This window comes from Microcaecilia unicolor, chromosome 5, assembly GCF_901765095.1.
Source record: "Microcaecilia unicolor chromosome 5, aMicUni1.1, whole genome shotgun sequence".
Taxonomy (NCBI): domain Eukaryota; kingdom Metazoa; phylum Chordata; class Amphibia; order Gymnophiona; family Siphonopidae; genus Microcaecilia; species Microcaecilia unicolor.
Window position 1 is genome coordinate 306,523,639 of NC_044035.1, and position 15,027 is coordinate 306,538,665.

Consider the following 15,027-nt stretch of genomic DNA (forward strand, 5'->3'; position numbering starts at 1 on the left):
GATTCCAATTCAATGTCCAGTGAGCGCTGATTGACAGTAGATTAAAACTGGATAGCACAGCTAGAAGGGGTCAAAGCAAAGTCATGAGATATGAGGCAATGTCCTACTGTGAATTAAAAACTGGTTAAAAGATAGAAAACAAAACGTAGAGTTAAATGGTCAGCATTCTCAATGGAAAAAGTTAGATAGTGGTGCTCCTCAATAGTCTGTGCTGGGACAACTGCTTTTAACATATTTATATATGATCTAAAGATGGGAATAACTAACAAGGCAATTAAATTTGTTGATGACACAAAGTTATTCAAAGTTGTTAAATCACAACAGGATTGTGAAAAATTGCAAGAGGACATTACAAGACTGGGAGACTGGGCATCCAAATGGCAGATGATTTTAATGTGAGAAAGTGCAAAGTGATGCATGTGGGAAAGAAGAACCCGAACTATAGTTATGACGCAAGGTTCCACATTAGGAGTTACCAACCAGGAACAGGATCTAGGTGTCATTGTTGATGATACTTTGAAACCCTCTTCTCAGTGTGTAGTGGCAGCTAAGAAAGCCAATAGAATGTTAGGAATTATTAGTAAAGGAATGGAAAACAAAAGTGAGAGTGTTATAACGTCTCTGTATCACACCATGGTGTGACCGCACCTTGAATACTGTGTGCAATTCTGGTGACTGCATCTCAAAAAACATATAGCAGAATTAGAAAAAGTACAGAGAAGGGCGACGAAAATGATAATGAGGGTGGAACAAACTTCCCTATGAGGAAAGGCTAAAGTGACTAGGGCTCTTCAGCTTGGAGAAGAGACAGTTGAGGGGAGATATGATAGAAGTACAGTGGGGGAAATAAGTATTTGATCCCTTGCTGATTTTGTAAGTTTGCCCACTGACAAAGACATGAGCAGCCCATAATTGAAGGGTAGGTTATTGGTAACAGTGAGAGATAGCACATCACAAATTAAATCCGGAAAATCACATTGTGGAAAGTATATGAATTTATTTGCATTCTGCAGAGGGAAATAAGTATTTGATCCCCCACCAACCAGTAAGAGATCTGGCCCCTACAGACCAGGTAGATGCTCCAAATCAACTCGTTACCTGCATGACAGACAGCTGTCGGCAATGGTGACCTGTATGAAAGACACCTGTCCACAGACTCAGTGAATCAGTCAGACTCTAACCTCTACAAAATGGCCAAGAGCAAGGAGCTGTCTAAGGATGTCAGGGACAAGATCATACACCTGCACAAGGCTGGAATGGGCTACAAAACCATCAGTAAGACGCTGGGCGAGAAGGAGACAACTGTTGGTGCCATAGTAAGAAAATGGAAGAAGTACAAAATGACTGTCAATCGACAAAGATCTGGGGCTCCACGCAAAATCTCACCTCGTGGGGTATCCTTGATCATGAGGAAGGTTAGAAATCAGCCTACAACTACAAGGGGGGAACTTGTCAATGATCTCAAGGCAGCTGGGACCACTGTCACCACGAAAACCATTGGTAACACATTACGACATAACGGATTGCAATCCTGCAGTGCCCGCAAGGTCCCCCTGCTCCGGAAGGCACATGTGACGGCCCGTCTGAAGTTTGCCAGTGAACACCTGGATGATGCCGCGAGAGTGATTGGGAGAAGGTGCTGTGGTCAGATGAGACAAAAATTGAGCTCTTTGGCATGAACTCAACTCGCCGTGTTTGGAGGAAGAGAAATGCTGCCTATGACCCAAAGAACACCGTCCCCACTGTCAAGCATGGAGGTGGAAATGTTATGTTTTGGGGGTGTTTCTCTGCTAAGGGCACAGGACTACTTCACCGCATCAATGGGAGAATGGATGGGGCCATGTACCGTACAATTCTGAGTGACAACCTCCTTCCCTCCGCCAGGGCCTTAAAAATGGGTCGTGGCTGGGTCTTCCAGCACGACAATGACCCAAAACATACAGCCAAGGCAACAAAGGAGTGGCTCAGGAAGAAGCACATTAGGGTCATGGAGTGGCCTAGCCAGTCACCAGACCTTAATCCCATTGAAAACTTATGGAGGGAGCTGAAGCTGCGAGTTGCCAAGCGACAGCCCAGAACTCTTAATGATTTAGAGATGATCTGCAAAGAGGAGTGGACCAAAATTCCTCCTGACATGTGTGCAAACCTCATCATCAACTACAGAAGACGTCTGACCGCTATGCTTGCCAACAAGGGTTTTGCCACCAAGTATTAGGTCTTGTTTGCCAGAGGGATTAAATACTTATTTCCCTCTGCAGAATGCAAATAAATTCATATACTTTCCACAATGTGATTTTCCGGATTTAATTTGTGATGTGCTATCTCTCACTGTTACCAATAACCTACCCTTCAATTATGGGCTGCTCATGTCTTTGTCAGTGGGCAAACTTACAAAATCAGCAAGGGATCAAATACTTATTTCCCCCACTGTATATCAAATACGGAGTGGAGTGGAGTGGAGTGGGTAGATTGAATCGCTTCTTTACTCTTTCCAAAAATACTAGGAGTAGGAGGCACAATAAGAAGCTACTAAGTAGTAAATTTAATATAACCCAGAGAAATATCTCTTCAGTTATTGTGTAATTAAACTCTGGAATTCACTGCCAGAAAATGTGGTAAAAGCAGTTTGCTTACCAGGGTTTAAAAAAGGTTTGGATAATTTCCTAAAAGAAAAGTCCATAAGCCATTAAGATGGACTTGGAAAAAAATCTACTGCTTATTTCTAGAATAAGCAGAATAAAATCTGTTGTACTCTTCTGGGATTTTGCCAGGTACTTGTGACCTGGATTGACCGCTGTTGGAAACAGAATACTGGGCTTGATGGGCCTTCAGTCTTTCCCAGTATGGCAATTCTTACGTTCAACTGGAAGGAGAGATCTTAGAAGCAGCAAGTGGCAATTATTTCATGGCATTATCAATTAACATGCTTTCAGATCATTTCTACCATACATCAAGGTCAAAGCACAAGCTGTTTCAATCTAGCATACGAGACTGTAAACCTTCATATTTTAAGTAGTACTGTAAAACCAAATTGGAAATCAGCTCTCATTTTCAGTTTGTACATTTGATTGTTCATCAGATATGACCTTTATAAGCATTACTTTTAAACTTATAAGATGAACCACCTGGTCCAGATGCTAGTTACAACTCAACCAAGTCTCCAAAGTGCCTCTACCACAAATATCGCCTGCTCCTCCCAGTGAAAATGGATTTTGCTGTGAGGAGGATCAGTCTTGCTTAATAGGTTCATATCTGTTGTCTGGTGAAAGGATGTTCTTTTATTCTAGAGTTGTTAGGAGGCATTAATGACCTGCTGACCCAAGAGAGAGAGAGAGTCACTGATTCTATGAGCTCCTGCTCCAGCCCTCTCTGCCTCTTCACCTTTCTCAGTAGATCAAATTTACTGATGATAAACCAAGAAAAGGTCTTTCACTGGTAATACCTTGCTGCACTGCTTCAGCTGCATACTCAGCTTTGAAAAAAACAGCAAAAAAAAAAAAAACCTTTAGGATTGCCAGGAAAGTGGTACTCCATTCAGTTTCTACATACAGCTTTTAGATGGTAACCTGGCTGCTATAGATCAGGGGTTTGCAGACCAAATCATTTCATTTTGTTTAATTTCCCGTATCCATTGTGAGAATTTTCATTTTGTTTCAGTTTTTCCCCCTTCGTTTCAGGAGCAATGTTGGAAAATGAGTGCTCATTTTCTCCTGTCAGTTTGGGCCATAGCAACAAACACCCCTATTGTACAGCAGACCCTTCAACACCACATCAATGTCAAGAAAATGTAGACAGGCATCAAATAGAGAGTGATGGTTTGAAAATTTCTCTTTTCATTGAAAGTCTACATCAGAAATAAAGACAACAGTTCCACAGTCCTTGAGAACCAGTGCGCTGCTCCATTATGTTATGCTATTTTTATAACCACTGATTTTCTCCTAGTTCTAAACCAGGGACACACATGGCAATCAGGTTTTCAGGATACTCACAATGAATATGCATGAGATAAATATGCATGCACTTCTTCCATTGTATACAAATCTACCTCATGTGTCCTGAGGATACTGAGCTAGATGGACCACTGGTCTGACCCAGTATGGCTACTCTTATGTTCTTATGTACTAACCGGTCCAGGAGATTTGCTACTCTTTAATTTGTCAAATTGCGCAATTATATCCACCAGGTTTACACGAATTTCATTCAGTTTCTCCGACTAGTCAGCTTTGAATACCATTTCTGGCACTGGAATCTCTCCCAAATCTTCCTCAGTGAAGACCGAAGCAAAGAATTCATTTAATCTCTCCGCTATGGCTTTGTATTCCCTAAGTGCCCCTTTTCTCCCTTGGTGATTCTTTTGTCGGCTTCTTGCTTTTAATATACCTAAAAAAAATTTTTACTATGTGGTTTTGCCTCCAACGCAACGCAATCTTTTTTTCAATGTCCCTCTTTGCCTTCCTTATCAGCGCTTTCCATTTGACTTGCCATTCTTTATGATGTTTCGTATTATTTTCAGTCAGTTCCTTCTTCCATTTTCTAGAGGATTTTCTTTTAGCTCTAATACCTTCCTTCACCTCTCTTCTTAACCATTACGGCTGTCGTTTGGTCTTCCTCCCTCCTTTTTTAATACATGGAATATATTTGGCCTGGGATTCCAGGATGGTATTTTTTCAATCATCCACGCCTTATGTAAATTTTTGACCTTCGCAGCTGCTCCTCTTAAGTTTTTGTTTCCACCATTCTTCTCATTTTATCATAGTCTCCTTTTTGAAAGTTAAACGTATTGGATTTCCTGTGTGTACTTACGTCAAAGCCGGTATCAAACCTGATCATATAATGATCACTGTTATCAAGCAGTCCCAGCACCATTACCTCCTGCGCCAAATCATACGCTCCACTAAGGACTAGGTCTAGAATTTTTCCTTCTCATGTTGGCTCCTGTACCAGTTACTCCATAACGCAATCCTTGATTTCGTCAATGAATTTTACCTCCCTGGCATGCCCTGATGCTACATTTATCCAGTCAATATCGGGGTAATTGAAATCACCCATTATTATTGTTTTGCCCAGTTTGTTAGCCTCCCTAATTTCTGATAACATTTCTACATCTGTCTGTTCATCCTGGCCAGGTGGATGGTAGTACACTCCCACCACTATCCTTTTCCCCTTTACACATGGAATTTCAATCCACAGGGATTCCAAGATATATTTTGATTCCTGCAGAATTTTCAATCTATTTGATTCAAGGACCTCCTTAACGTACAAACTACCCCTCCACCAATTCGATCCACCCTATCACTTTGATATAATTTGTACCCTGGTATGCCAGTGTCCCACTGGTTATCCTCCTTCCACCAGGTCTCAGAGATGCCTATTATATCTAATTTTTCATTTAGTACAATATATTCTAACTCTCCCATCTTATTTCTTAGGCATCTGGCATTCACACACAGACATTTCAAACTATGTTTGTTGTTCCTATTTACATCTTGCTCAGTAGTTGACAATGTTAATTTGCAATCTTTTGTCTGATTTTTATTTAAGGACACCTGATTTACTATGGTCTCTTTTGCAACCTAGCTATCGGGATACCCTATCTTTTTTTTTTTGTTACATTTGTACCCCGCGCTTTCCCACTCATGGCAGGCTCAATGCGGCTTACATGGGGCAATGGAGGGTTAAGTGACTTGCCCAGAGTCACAAGGAGCTGCCTGTGCCTGAAGTGGGAATCAAACTCAGTTCCTCAGTTCCCCAGGACCAAAGTCCACCACCCTAACCACCCTGTTTTGGTGATATCTTTGTTCCGAACGACTGTCGGCATTCCCCCAGAATATACAGCACTGGGTACTTTCTGCCATGTTATTGCATTGCCCCCACTATTTTAGTTATGACCCAATTATTGTGATTTATCAGTAATTTACTAACCACTTTTTACATTCTTTACTTACTATATTTAGCAAAAAGCACCACAAAGATAGTTTGTGTGTTTGGTATACTGCTATAATGATTAGGAATTGTCATTTTCTTCAGAAGACAAAGCTGAACAACAGTAATGCTCCTTTGCACATCTCACTTTACAAGCTCCTTGCGCCTTTCCTATGACAGCTAATTGTTTTTAACAGGGCATCTATGTGGAAAGCCCAAAAAGGGCACCAATGTTCCTTCATAAAATAGATTCATACAATGACCATCAGTAATGCACAAATTCCACCAGTAGTGTACAAATTCTGTAGTACAAATTTACAAATGCTCTGAAGGTGTAAAATTGTGCATGTACTCATGCATTTTACAATGCACTTGTGTGTTTTAGAACGCCCCCCCCCCCCCCCCCAATCACCTACAAGCAATGCACATGTCTGAATGCACTATGTTGTAAGAGTCTTTCTTCACATAAATCACGCTTTATATGTAGAGCAAGATTTCTCATTCAGGGCATATTCTCAACCTTAATGAAAATCCAGAATACATCAAGAAAAGAGATTGACAACAATAGTAGCATTCAAACTTCTTGTTGAGTCTAAGAAACTCAGCCAGACTCCACTAAAAATGTCAAAACTCTAGTAAGTGCATTAGTTATGGAGAAAACTGCAGGTAGTGATACCGAGCCAATAGAAAAGAACTATCCAAACATGAAGCCAAACTTACTAAAGGCTTTTACCCCATGATGTGTCTATTGGTACACCCAGGGAACCTTATGAGTGTTGTCACAATGGGAAATGTGGTGGATTGGCCGATGGATCATCAAGAGCACTGCTACAACTGAGATGGACATCATTTTGCTAAGCCAAGAGTTGAGGTATTCCAGCTGTAGAATGACTTGGGAATGTCATGATCAGCCTAAAATTGCTGGGATGGGGAACATCCATATGAATTTTCTAACTATTCCCCACCGCAAGCTAATCCACACATTCTCACACTACCCCCTCCAAGGGATGCTCCAGCTCCTCCCCTGTTTCTCTCCCATTAATCTAGAAGAGTAGGAAGTAACACTGGAGCAAACACTGCAGAGCCAAGGGACATAATGAGCCTAACTTCTCAAGAGTAGGAGGATTAAAGGTGAGAGACACCTAAGAAAATTGCAATGATTTTTTTTGCAATTTGTAACTTCTGTTCATAGACTGGCTGATTACTAGACCATAAGGGCTAATAAAGCTGTCTCTCATTACTAGACCATAAGGTCTAATAACGCTGTGGATGGACTGTGTCCATGCCATACAAATTGGGGGAGGGGTGGTGTTATTATTAAATAACCATGAGATTGTAGGATGGTTCCATAATTATTGATTTTGGTTGTGCTTAGTTCTCCTTGAGTTTATTATTATGAGCATTTGATTGTAAAACACATTAGATGGTATTTACCAGTTCTACGGAAAATAAATGGATTAAAATTTTTAAACAGTCATTTCTGAGTGGGGAATCGGAACAGAAAGTGGTAAACTGTTGATGTCTCCACTATCTGTCAAAAGTAGTTCAGTGCAGGTTTTAGAAGACAAAAAACATATCCAAAGGATGCTAGGAACACCACATTATATTTCTTTCACAGAATTCTGCAGTAGCTGTCCAAAGAATTAGCTTACTTCTTAAAATGGAACTGTAGACTGCTTTTACTCACAGGAAGAGACAGAGTAGGCAGCATACCATAAAGAAAATAAGTGAGCGTAAAACTCGACAGGGCTGTTACAAACTCTTAGGCACCTTTTACTAAAGTTTAGTGCATTCTAAGGGGGTCTTTTAGAAAGGCACGCCAACTGACTCGTACCTTTCCAACAACTACAAGATCACCGCTCTACTGTCGATTCACACAAGGAATGAGTAACAAAATTGATAACCAAATATGGCATGTGATGGAACATTTCCTTTAATAAAATATTTTCAAAAAAAAAAAAAGAAAGGCACGCTAGCATTTTTAGCACGTGCTAACGATTAATGCGCACTAAACGCTAGAGACACCCATAGGAACATATGGGCTTCTCTAGCATTTAGCACACACTTATTTTTAGAACGAGCTAAAAAGCGCCTTTGTACGAGGGATCCTAAATGCTAAGAAGCCCCTTTTATACCTATGGGCTTCTTAGCATTTAGAGCACAGTAAGCTTTAGTAAAAGAGCCCCTTAATGTTACTTTTTAGCCAAAAAAAACAATAGAGGAATCTGCTTGATATATATATTTTTTTAATTTGTTACTTCACCCTGATGGAGGTGTAACCAAAACATTGCCATGTTAGGTTGTATACAATCACCATATTTTTTAATTTGTATTTTCATTTTTGTTCACTGTTCAGTAAAATTGTTCGTTACATTCACTTATTTTTGAGACACTAAAAATGAAAAAGTCTCTCATTTGGGGGCCCTGGCGCCTCTCCTTTTTTTTTTGTTCTTCTTGTTATTTTTCCCTTTGAATTCATGAATACTTATAATTTATACAAAGGGATACGTTTCTGAAGCACATACAATATACAGCCTTAAAATGTTGCCAATTAAAAAGGGTTTTTTTTCCCTTACATAACAGGACTACTTCAAAGTATTTAAAGAATGATATAATGCACGTGCCCTAAAGTAGCAGAACATCTGTTAACTTTCAACACTGTATGGTGAGAGGTTATATTAACTACGTTCACGTCTTAAGCGGTGCAAGAGTGCACCCAAGTCTGTCTCATCAAGCCATCAAAGGAGTGCAAAGTCTCTTTCCCTTTATCAAAAGAACTGAATTTGCACTTTAATGAATATTTGCAATAGACAGTCCAACTACACTGGATTTTACTCCTCGAAAACTTCAATATCGGCTGCAATACCACCAGGGGTCTGAACTCATGAAATTATTAGGGCTCCATATTAATCGCAGTATATGTTGCAATTAATGTGTTATCTGTACTACCCACCCCACCCCCTCCCACTCCCCTGTACCTTCAAAGTTGCTTAGACAGCAGCCGCAGTGCAACAAATGTCTATATGCTGCCTGCTCCAGAGGCTCCCTCTGACCCTCCCTTGCATCAGAGGAGAGTGGGATGGGTCAGAGGGAGCTACAGAGGTGCAGATTATTGAATAGATTGGCACTCAAAAGCTTCCCCAGTACTAGAAACAGATAATCACCTTTTCAATAACTTGTTCTATTTGCCCAATAATGGATAAAATGAACCAGAATGCCTTTAAGATTTGATGGGCTCTATTCACTATTTCTTATGGGCACAGGGAAGGTTATCCTTAAATCCATATCTGCAGGTAACACAGTGCATTACCTCCAGAAATGGGCTTTTATAAAGTTGCTCAACCTATGGTGGTTATTTTAGAAGTGCTATTTGTGTTTTAGACATGAATAAACCAGCATTTAGCTATGTAAACACTAGTAAAAAAGGCCTATTTCTGGAGCAAATGAAACGGGCGCTAGCAAGGTTTTCCTCCCCAACACCCCCCCTCCCTCCCTACCCACCCGTTCGTCGTTCTGAACCCACTGACACCATTGCTCCGGACCTCGTGAACGCACCTTCATGAGCTTCTTGGTTCTGAAGCCACTGATGCCACTGCTCCACCCTCGATGCGTGACGCCATTGCTCCGCCCTCGACGTCATCACGTTTGACGTGAGGGCGGGGCCCAGAGACTTGGTGCTTTCGGTGGCTTCACCACCACGAACCCTTCATGACGGAAGTGACGTCAGTGGCTTGGCTGCATTGACGTCAGTGTCCTCAGAACGCTGAGGGTGAGTTTTATTATATAGGATAAGTACATAAGTAATGCCACACTGAGAAAAGACCAAGGGTCCATCGAGCCCAGCATCCTGTCCACGACAGCGGCCAATCCAGGCCAAGGGCACCTGGCAAGCTTCCCAAATGTACAAACATTCTATATATGTTATTCCTGGAATTGTGGATTTTTCCCAAGTCCATTTAGTAGCGGTTTATGGATTTGTCCTTTAGGAAACTGTCTAACCCTTTTTTAAACTCTGCCAAGCTAACTGCCTTCACCATGTTCTCCGGCAACGAATTCCAGAGTTTAATTACGCGTTGGGTGAAGAAAACTTTTCTCCAATTTGTTTTAAATTTACTACACTGTAGTTTCATCGCATGCCCCCTAGTCCTAGTATTTTTGGAAAGCGTGAACAGACGCTTCACATCCACCTGTTCCATTCCACTCATTATTTTATATACCTCTATCATGTCTCCCCTCAGCCGTCTCTTCTCCAAGCTGAAAAGACCTAGCCTCCTTAGTCTTTCTTCATAGGGAAGTTGTCCCATCCCCGCTATCATTTTAATCACCCTTAGCTGCACCTTTTCCAATTCTACTATATCTTTCTTGAGATGCGGCAACCAGAATTAAACACAATACCTAAGGTGCGGTCGCACCATGGAGCGATATAACGGCATTATAACATCCTCACATGGGGGCGTGGTCTGGGCACATTTTGGGTGTGGCAAAAAGATACACATTTATTCCTCATTTCAGAAGGGGAATACTTTATATCCACCAACAGGAACATCAGGATTTACACCTGCTCCTGGGGACATATAGGTTTTAGAAACTTGCTTGTTTTATGCAGTGGACTATTGGAGTCCCTTAATTTCCCAGTGTTTTTTTGCTCCCCCCCTCCCCCAAAGCAATGCTGGCAAAGAATATCAAGCTCCGTGACAGCTTTGGAAATACCAACATGTGGCCGTGTTGACCCCACTGATATTCTAGATGATATGTATGATTATAAAATGGATGCTCCCATTCCTCAATGTATTTTAGAACAGCAGCGTTCTCCTCAGGACCTTTTGAATGGGTGCACCACCTGGCTGATTTTACCCAGTGCCCACCTAACTTACTAGAAAATTTTATAATACTGTGCAGTACTCCCCTGCCCCCGCCCTGCTATTCCTTCCTGCCACCCGGCTGGCAAACATTGAACAGACTCTTTCTAGGCAGACCCTGTTCTAAAATAGTAGTGGAACTTGACATATCTTGACCTGGACATCTTGAGTCCAATCTCTTTGTCATTTGTAGTGGAGTTCCATATAGGTGTATATGTTGCTCTGTGCCAATATGTTTTTCTAATAGCTGCCCTGAAGGTTCCTGCACAGAATAACAAGGTATAAGAACTGGCACATATGCATCTGTAAGTATGTGCCTTAGAGCCAATGCCACTCATTCAACCAATTCTCTACACCTAGGAGCAGACATCATATAAAACATTTCTGATGCCCAGATGATCAAAAGTCCCACGCTGTTCCAAACAGCACTCTAAAAATAGTGCTGGACCAGTGTGGGGCTTTACTGCCCCTATGATCAGCGATAACAGCATGCAAATTTATGTGAACTATTATTTCTGATCATAGGGTAAAGTGCGGGACGATTGTGCCTGAGCATGCGCTCAAGCAAAATCTTCCCGCCCTTGTTTGACAGGTCTGGGCTGTCAAAAGCCCAGACCTGTCAAACACAGGGACTGGAGGTCTGCGGGACCACCAGACCCCAAACAGCACGGAGGTGGAGGAGAGGCCTAGTGGTTAGAGCACCAGTCTTGCAATCCAGAGGTGGCCAGTTCATATCCCACTGCTGCTCCCTGCTCCTTGTGACCTTGGGCAAGTCACTTAACTCTCCATTGCCTCAGGTACAAACTTAGATCGTGAGCCCTCCAGGGACAGAGACATATCCAAAGTACCTGAATGTAACTCACCTTGAGCTATTACTTAAAAAGGTGTGAGCAAAATATAAATATAAATGGCACTGTGCCCCCACCACACCCCCAGCCAGAGACACAGGGGCTGGAGGTCTAGCAGACCTCCAGCCCCCTAACCCCCTCAACAAAAAAAGCCCTGGTGGGCTGCAAATCAACTCCCCCCCCCCCCCCCCCCAAAGCCTGGTGGTCTAGTGGCCCTCTTTCCTGCCCCTCCATACTTTTGTTGGAGAAGGGAGGTACATTCCCTCTTTCAGCAGAGCCACCTTGAAAATGGCAGAGCCCTGTCCAGTGCATCCTGGGATGCGCTGGGTGAGGCTTCACACCATATAAGACTTGGGGGGGGGGGATGGAAGGGGGGTTAGGGGGACTATCGCTGGCAGGGGGTCAGGTTTCTGCTTCTGCGGGAAGGTTTGTATTGGGGGAGAATGGAGGGCTTGCTAGAATGCAAATGCATGCTGGGCAGGGCTCACCATTCCTCCCCAATGGGGTCTGTAAACCCTAATGCCAGCTACGAGCTGGCGTAGGGTTTGCCGCAGATAGCAAGCCAATGTTTGGCGTGCTGCTCACTGATCATTGGGGAGGAATATGTTTAGCATGCATTTACACGCTAATTGGGCTAAGAGCCCTGTTTAACATGCACTTGCATGCTAGTTGCATTCAGAGTCCGCGCTCAGGGGCTCTGATCATGGGGTAGTAGCAAACACAGGAGCTAGTATGGCACTAATAGCCTTTAGCGCCCGCATTTGCTTCTGATCATCTGCCCATGAATATCCACCTTTGTGTATATATACTATTGCCTATTGAACAATTTTATAAGCACCTACTTGAGCATGTAAAACACCTCTCAATTGGTTAAGTGGTTTTTAAAATTACCCTCAAAATGTATCTCCACAAAGCAGCAGATGTGTGGGTGGATACCTCTCCAGGGATAATTCAAATGGAAGTGCAGGCATACTTTTACTTTGAAAATCCTACAACGGCTTTTTATCAATATGGGCGGTTAGAAAATTACCATCAAAGCAAGAGAAAACCCCTTAGAGAAAAATGCTCCTTTGTTTTATGGTGTGTTTTTCCTGTGGTAAAACTTCAAACAACCTCGAACACAGAATTATATTTTCCTGCTAGCTGTTGTTACTCACCCAGAATTTAAGTTCATTGGGATCTGAAGATTCTGCATTTCCTCTCTTCCCCCCCCCCCCACCCCCCCCCCCCCCCACTACAAAAATGAATCCACACCGTGTAATACTCAAGGCATAACAAAGTACAAAAAGGTTTGTTTTGAAATTTAAAAATCAAAACAGAAATCCTTTGGTTCAACTTAGAGAGCAGATGCACTTTTAAATACTTACGTTTTGCCCTTCTTTGTCTAAATTGTCCCATTAAGGACAGTCACAAAGCATGAAGGAGGAAGGTGAAACGCAGTTTTCCCTGGTACCTGAGACACTTCAAACAGACTCCCAAAGACAATCCATTTTGTAGTACAGAATCAATTCTCTCTCCTTTCCCTCCTCACATCACAATCCCACATCAGCACACCAGAAAACAATTATGGCACGAGACCACCTTACCAGAAAACTTCATATAACTAACTTCTAACGCCAGTTCTCATCACTCCTCTCTGCCTCTGTACAAAACTGTCACTAGCCAACTTTGGAAGCTTCCAAGTGAGCAAACTACAAGAACCCTCCATTGCTAGCCGGCAGGGTTTTTTTTTTTTTTTTTTTAACTACACTTCCTTTTTTTTTTTTTAATTTTCATTCTCATCAACCTAATAGAGACTGTAGATGGGCAGTTAAGTGCCTCCTAATGCGGGCTGCAACTTCATAGAGAAACAAAAAAAAATGAGGACCTAGACACTTGACCCAGAGACTCCAAATCACTCAACCCCACTCCCCAGTTCACACCGACTACCAAGCTTATAATAACATGCACCGATCGCTTTAAAAGAAATGAAACGCAAGGTGGTAATACCCTGTGGCTGAGCCTGCAGGCGGCCCCGTGCTGACAGCTCTGCTGGAGTCCCGGAGAGGAGCCGGAGTACTTCTGCTTGGCGATCCAGTCTTCGATCCCCTTCCGAGCCAGGCAAGCGCTCACTGCGAAGCTGTCGCCTGCAAAAAGCACAAACGCTGCACTTCAGCCTACCGGTGACAGATCGCTTTAAACAGTCCCACCAATAAGTGAAATCATTCAACACAATAAAACACCAGCAGTGCACGGGGGGGGGGGGGGAGAAAGTTTGGGGAAGGGAAAGAAAGTTTCTGGTGATAAAATAGAAAAAGTGGAGCTTTTCCTACCTTCGGGGCTTTCTCTGGCTTTACACACGGCAGCTGTCGGGTCAGATCCGTGGGGGAAAGTGTATGAAAAAATAAGAACAAGAAGGATCATTAGATACCAAAATCAAGTGTGAGAGGCTACGATGGAGCTAGCGAGTGAAAACGAGAAAGCACTAACCATGTTTCGAATGAAGTTTCCCCATTTCTCTGCATTGGTTTGCTTAAGAATCATTGGACTACCACTGCTGGCGATTCCGTATGTAATCCAGTTTTTACAAATCCATGTGCTTTTGCTTTTCCCCCAAACCGAATCTTTTTAAAAACACATGCACACGTACAGAAACCCTCGGCGTCTTCTGCAGCAGCCTTAGGAGCCTCTGAGCAAGTATTTTCCTCTCCTCTTTTCCCAAAGCTAGAGGCGGTTACAAAAGACCGTACTTCACCCACCAGGGAACATGATTGACACCTCATTGAGATTAGACCACTTGCAGACAGTCTCTGCTTGGTTTTCTATTGGACTGAGGCGGCACATGAAAGAGAACAAAGATCCTTTTGGAGTCTCCTAAAAAAAAAAAAAGGAGCAGCTCAGTGTTTTAGCTCGAGCCAGACGCAGGCAGAAGAGCCCAGAGCTACGGAGGAGGAGGAGGATGCATTCCAAAGCTAAAGAAAGCAAGCTAGGGGCACCCTTCAAAAACTCCCATGCAGGGACAGAGATCCTACAAACTACCAAAGCAAGAATTTACCCACAGCAGGATGGCTGTCAAAACACAGTTTGGTTAGGCATTTTTTTTGTAGAGAGGGGGAGGGGAGGAAGCAGGAGGTTTAACTTTTAAAAGCAGAAATAAATACTTCTTCTTCTAGTTCAAACCATTTTTATTGAATTTTCAAATATAAATAACATACTTCTTTGGGGTTTTTTTTTTTTTACTTAACACTTTGGGGTCTTGCGATAAGGTAGCCAGATGGCTTGAGGACAAAATTGAGCCAGCTCTGGTTTTACCCCTGGCATCTACCAAGTTGTTGTGGCTCCTGCGCTTGTCAGGAAAATAGCTAGAAGTGCAGCGATGCGTCTATCCATTTGAGGCGTAATGTAATTTCTCTGATGAA

At 42.5% G+C, this 15,027-nt stretch overlaps 1 protein-coding gene across 2 annotated transcripts in view; it reads right to left on the minus strand.

Moving 5' to 3' along the window:
• NKD1 (NKD inhibitor of WNT signaling pathway 1) overlaps positions 1–14,455 on the minus strand; it is a 221,895-nt gene extending 207,440 nt beyond the window's left edge. Inside the window, exons 1-3 of one of the 2 annotated variants that reach the window (XM_030204347.1) lie at positions 14,099–14,455; positions 13,942–13,974; positions 13,619–13,755 (exon numbers count right to left, since the gene is read on the minus strand). In XM_030204347.1, coding sequence (XP_030060207.1) covers positions 13,619–13,755; positions 13,942–13,974; positions 14,099–14,123 — 195 coding nt within the window. In that variant the 5' untranslated portion in view covers positions 14,124–14,455. The remainder of the gene's footprint in view (positions 1–13,618; positions 13,756–13,941; positions 13,975–14,098) is intronic. The other variant, XM_030204346.1, reaches the window with a different exon arrangement.
• Between the last annotated feature and the right edge of the window lie 572 nt (positions 14,456–15,027).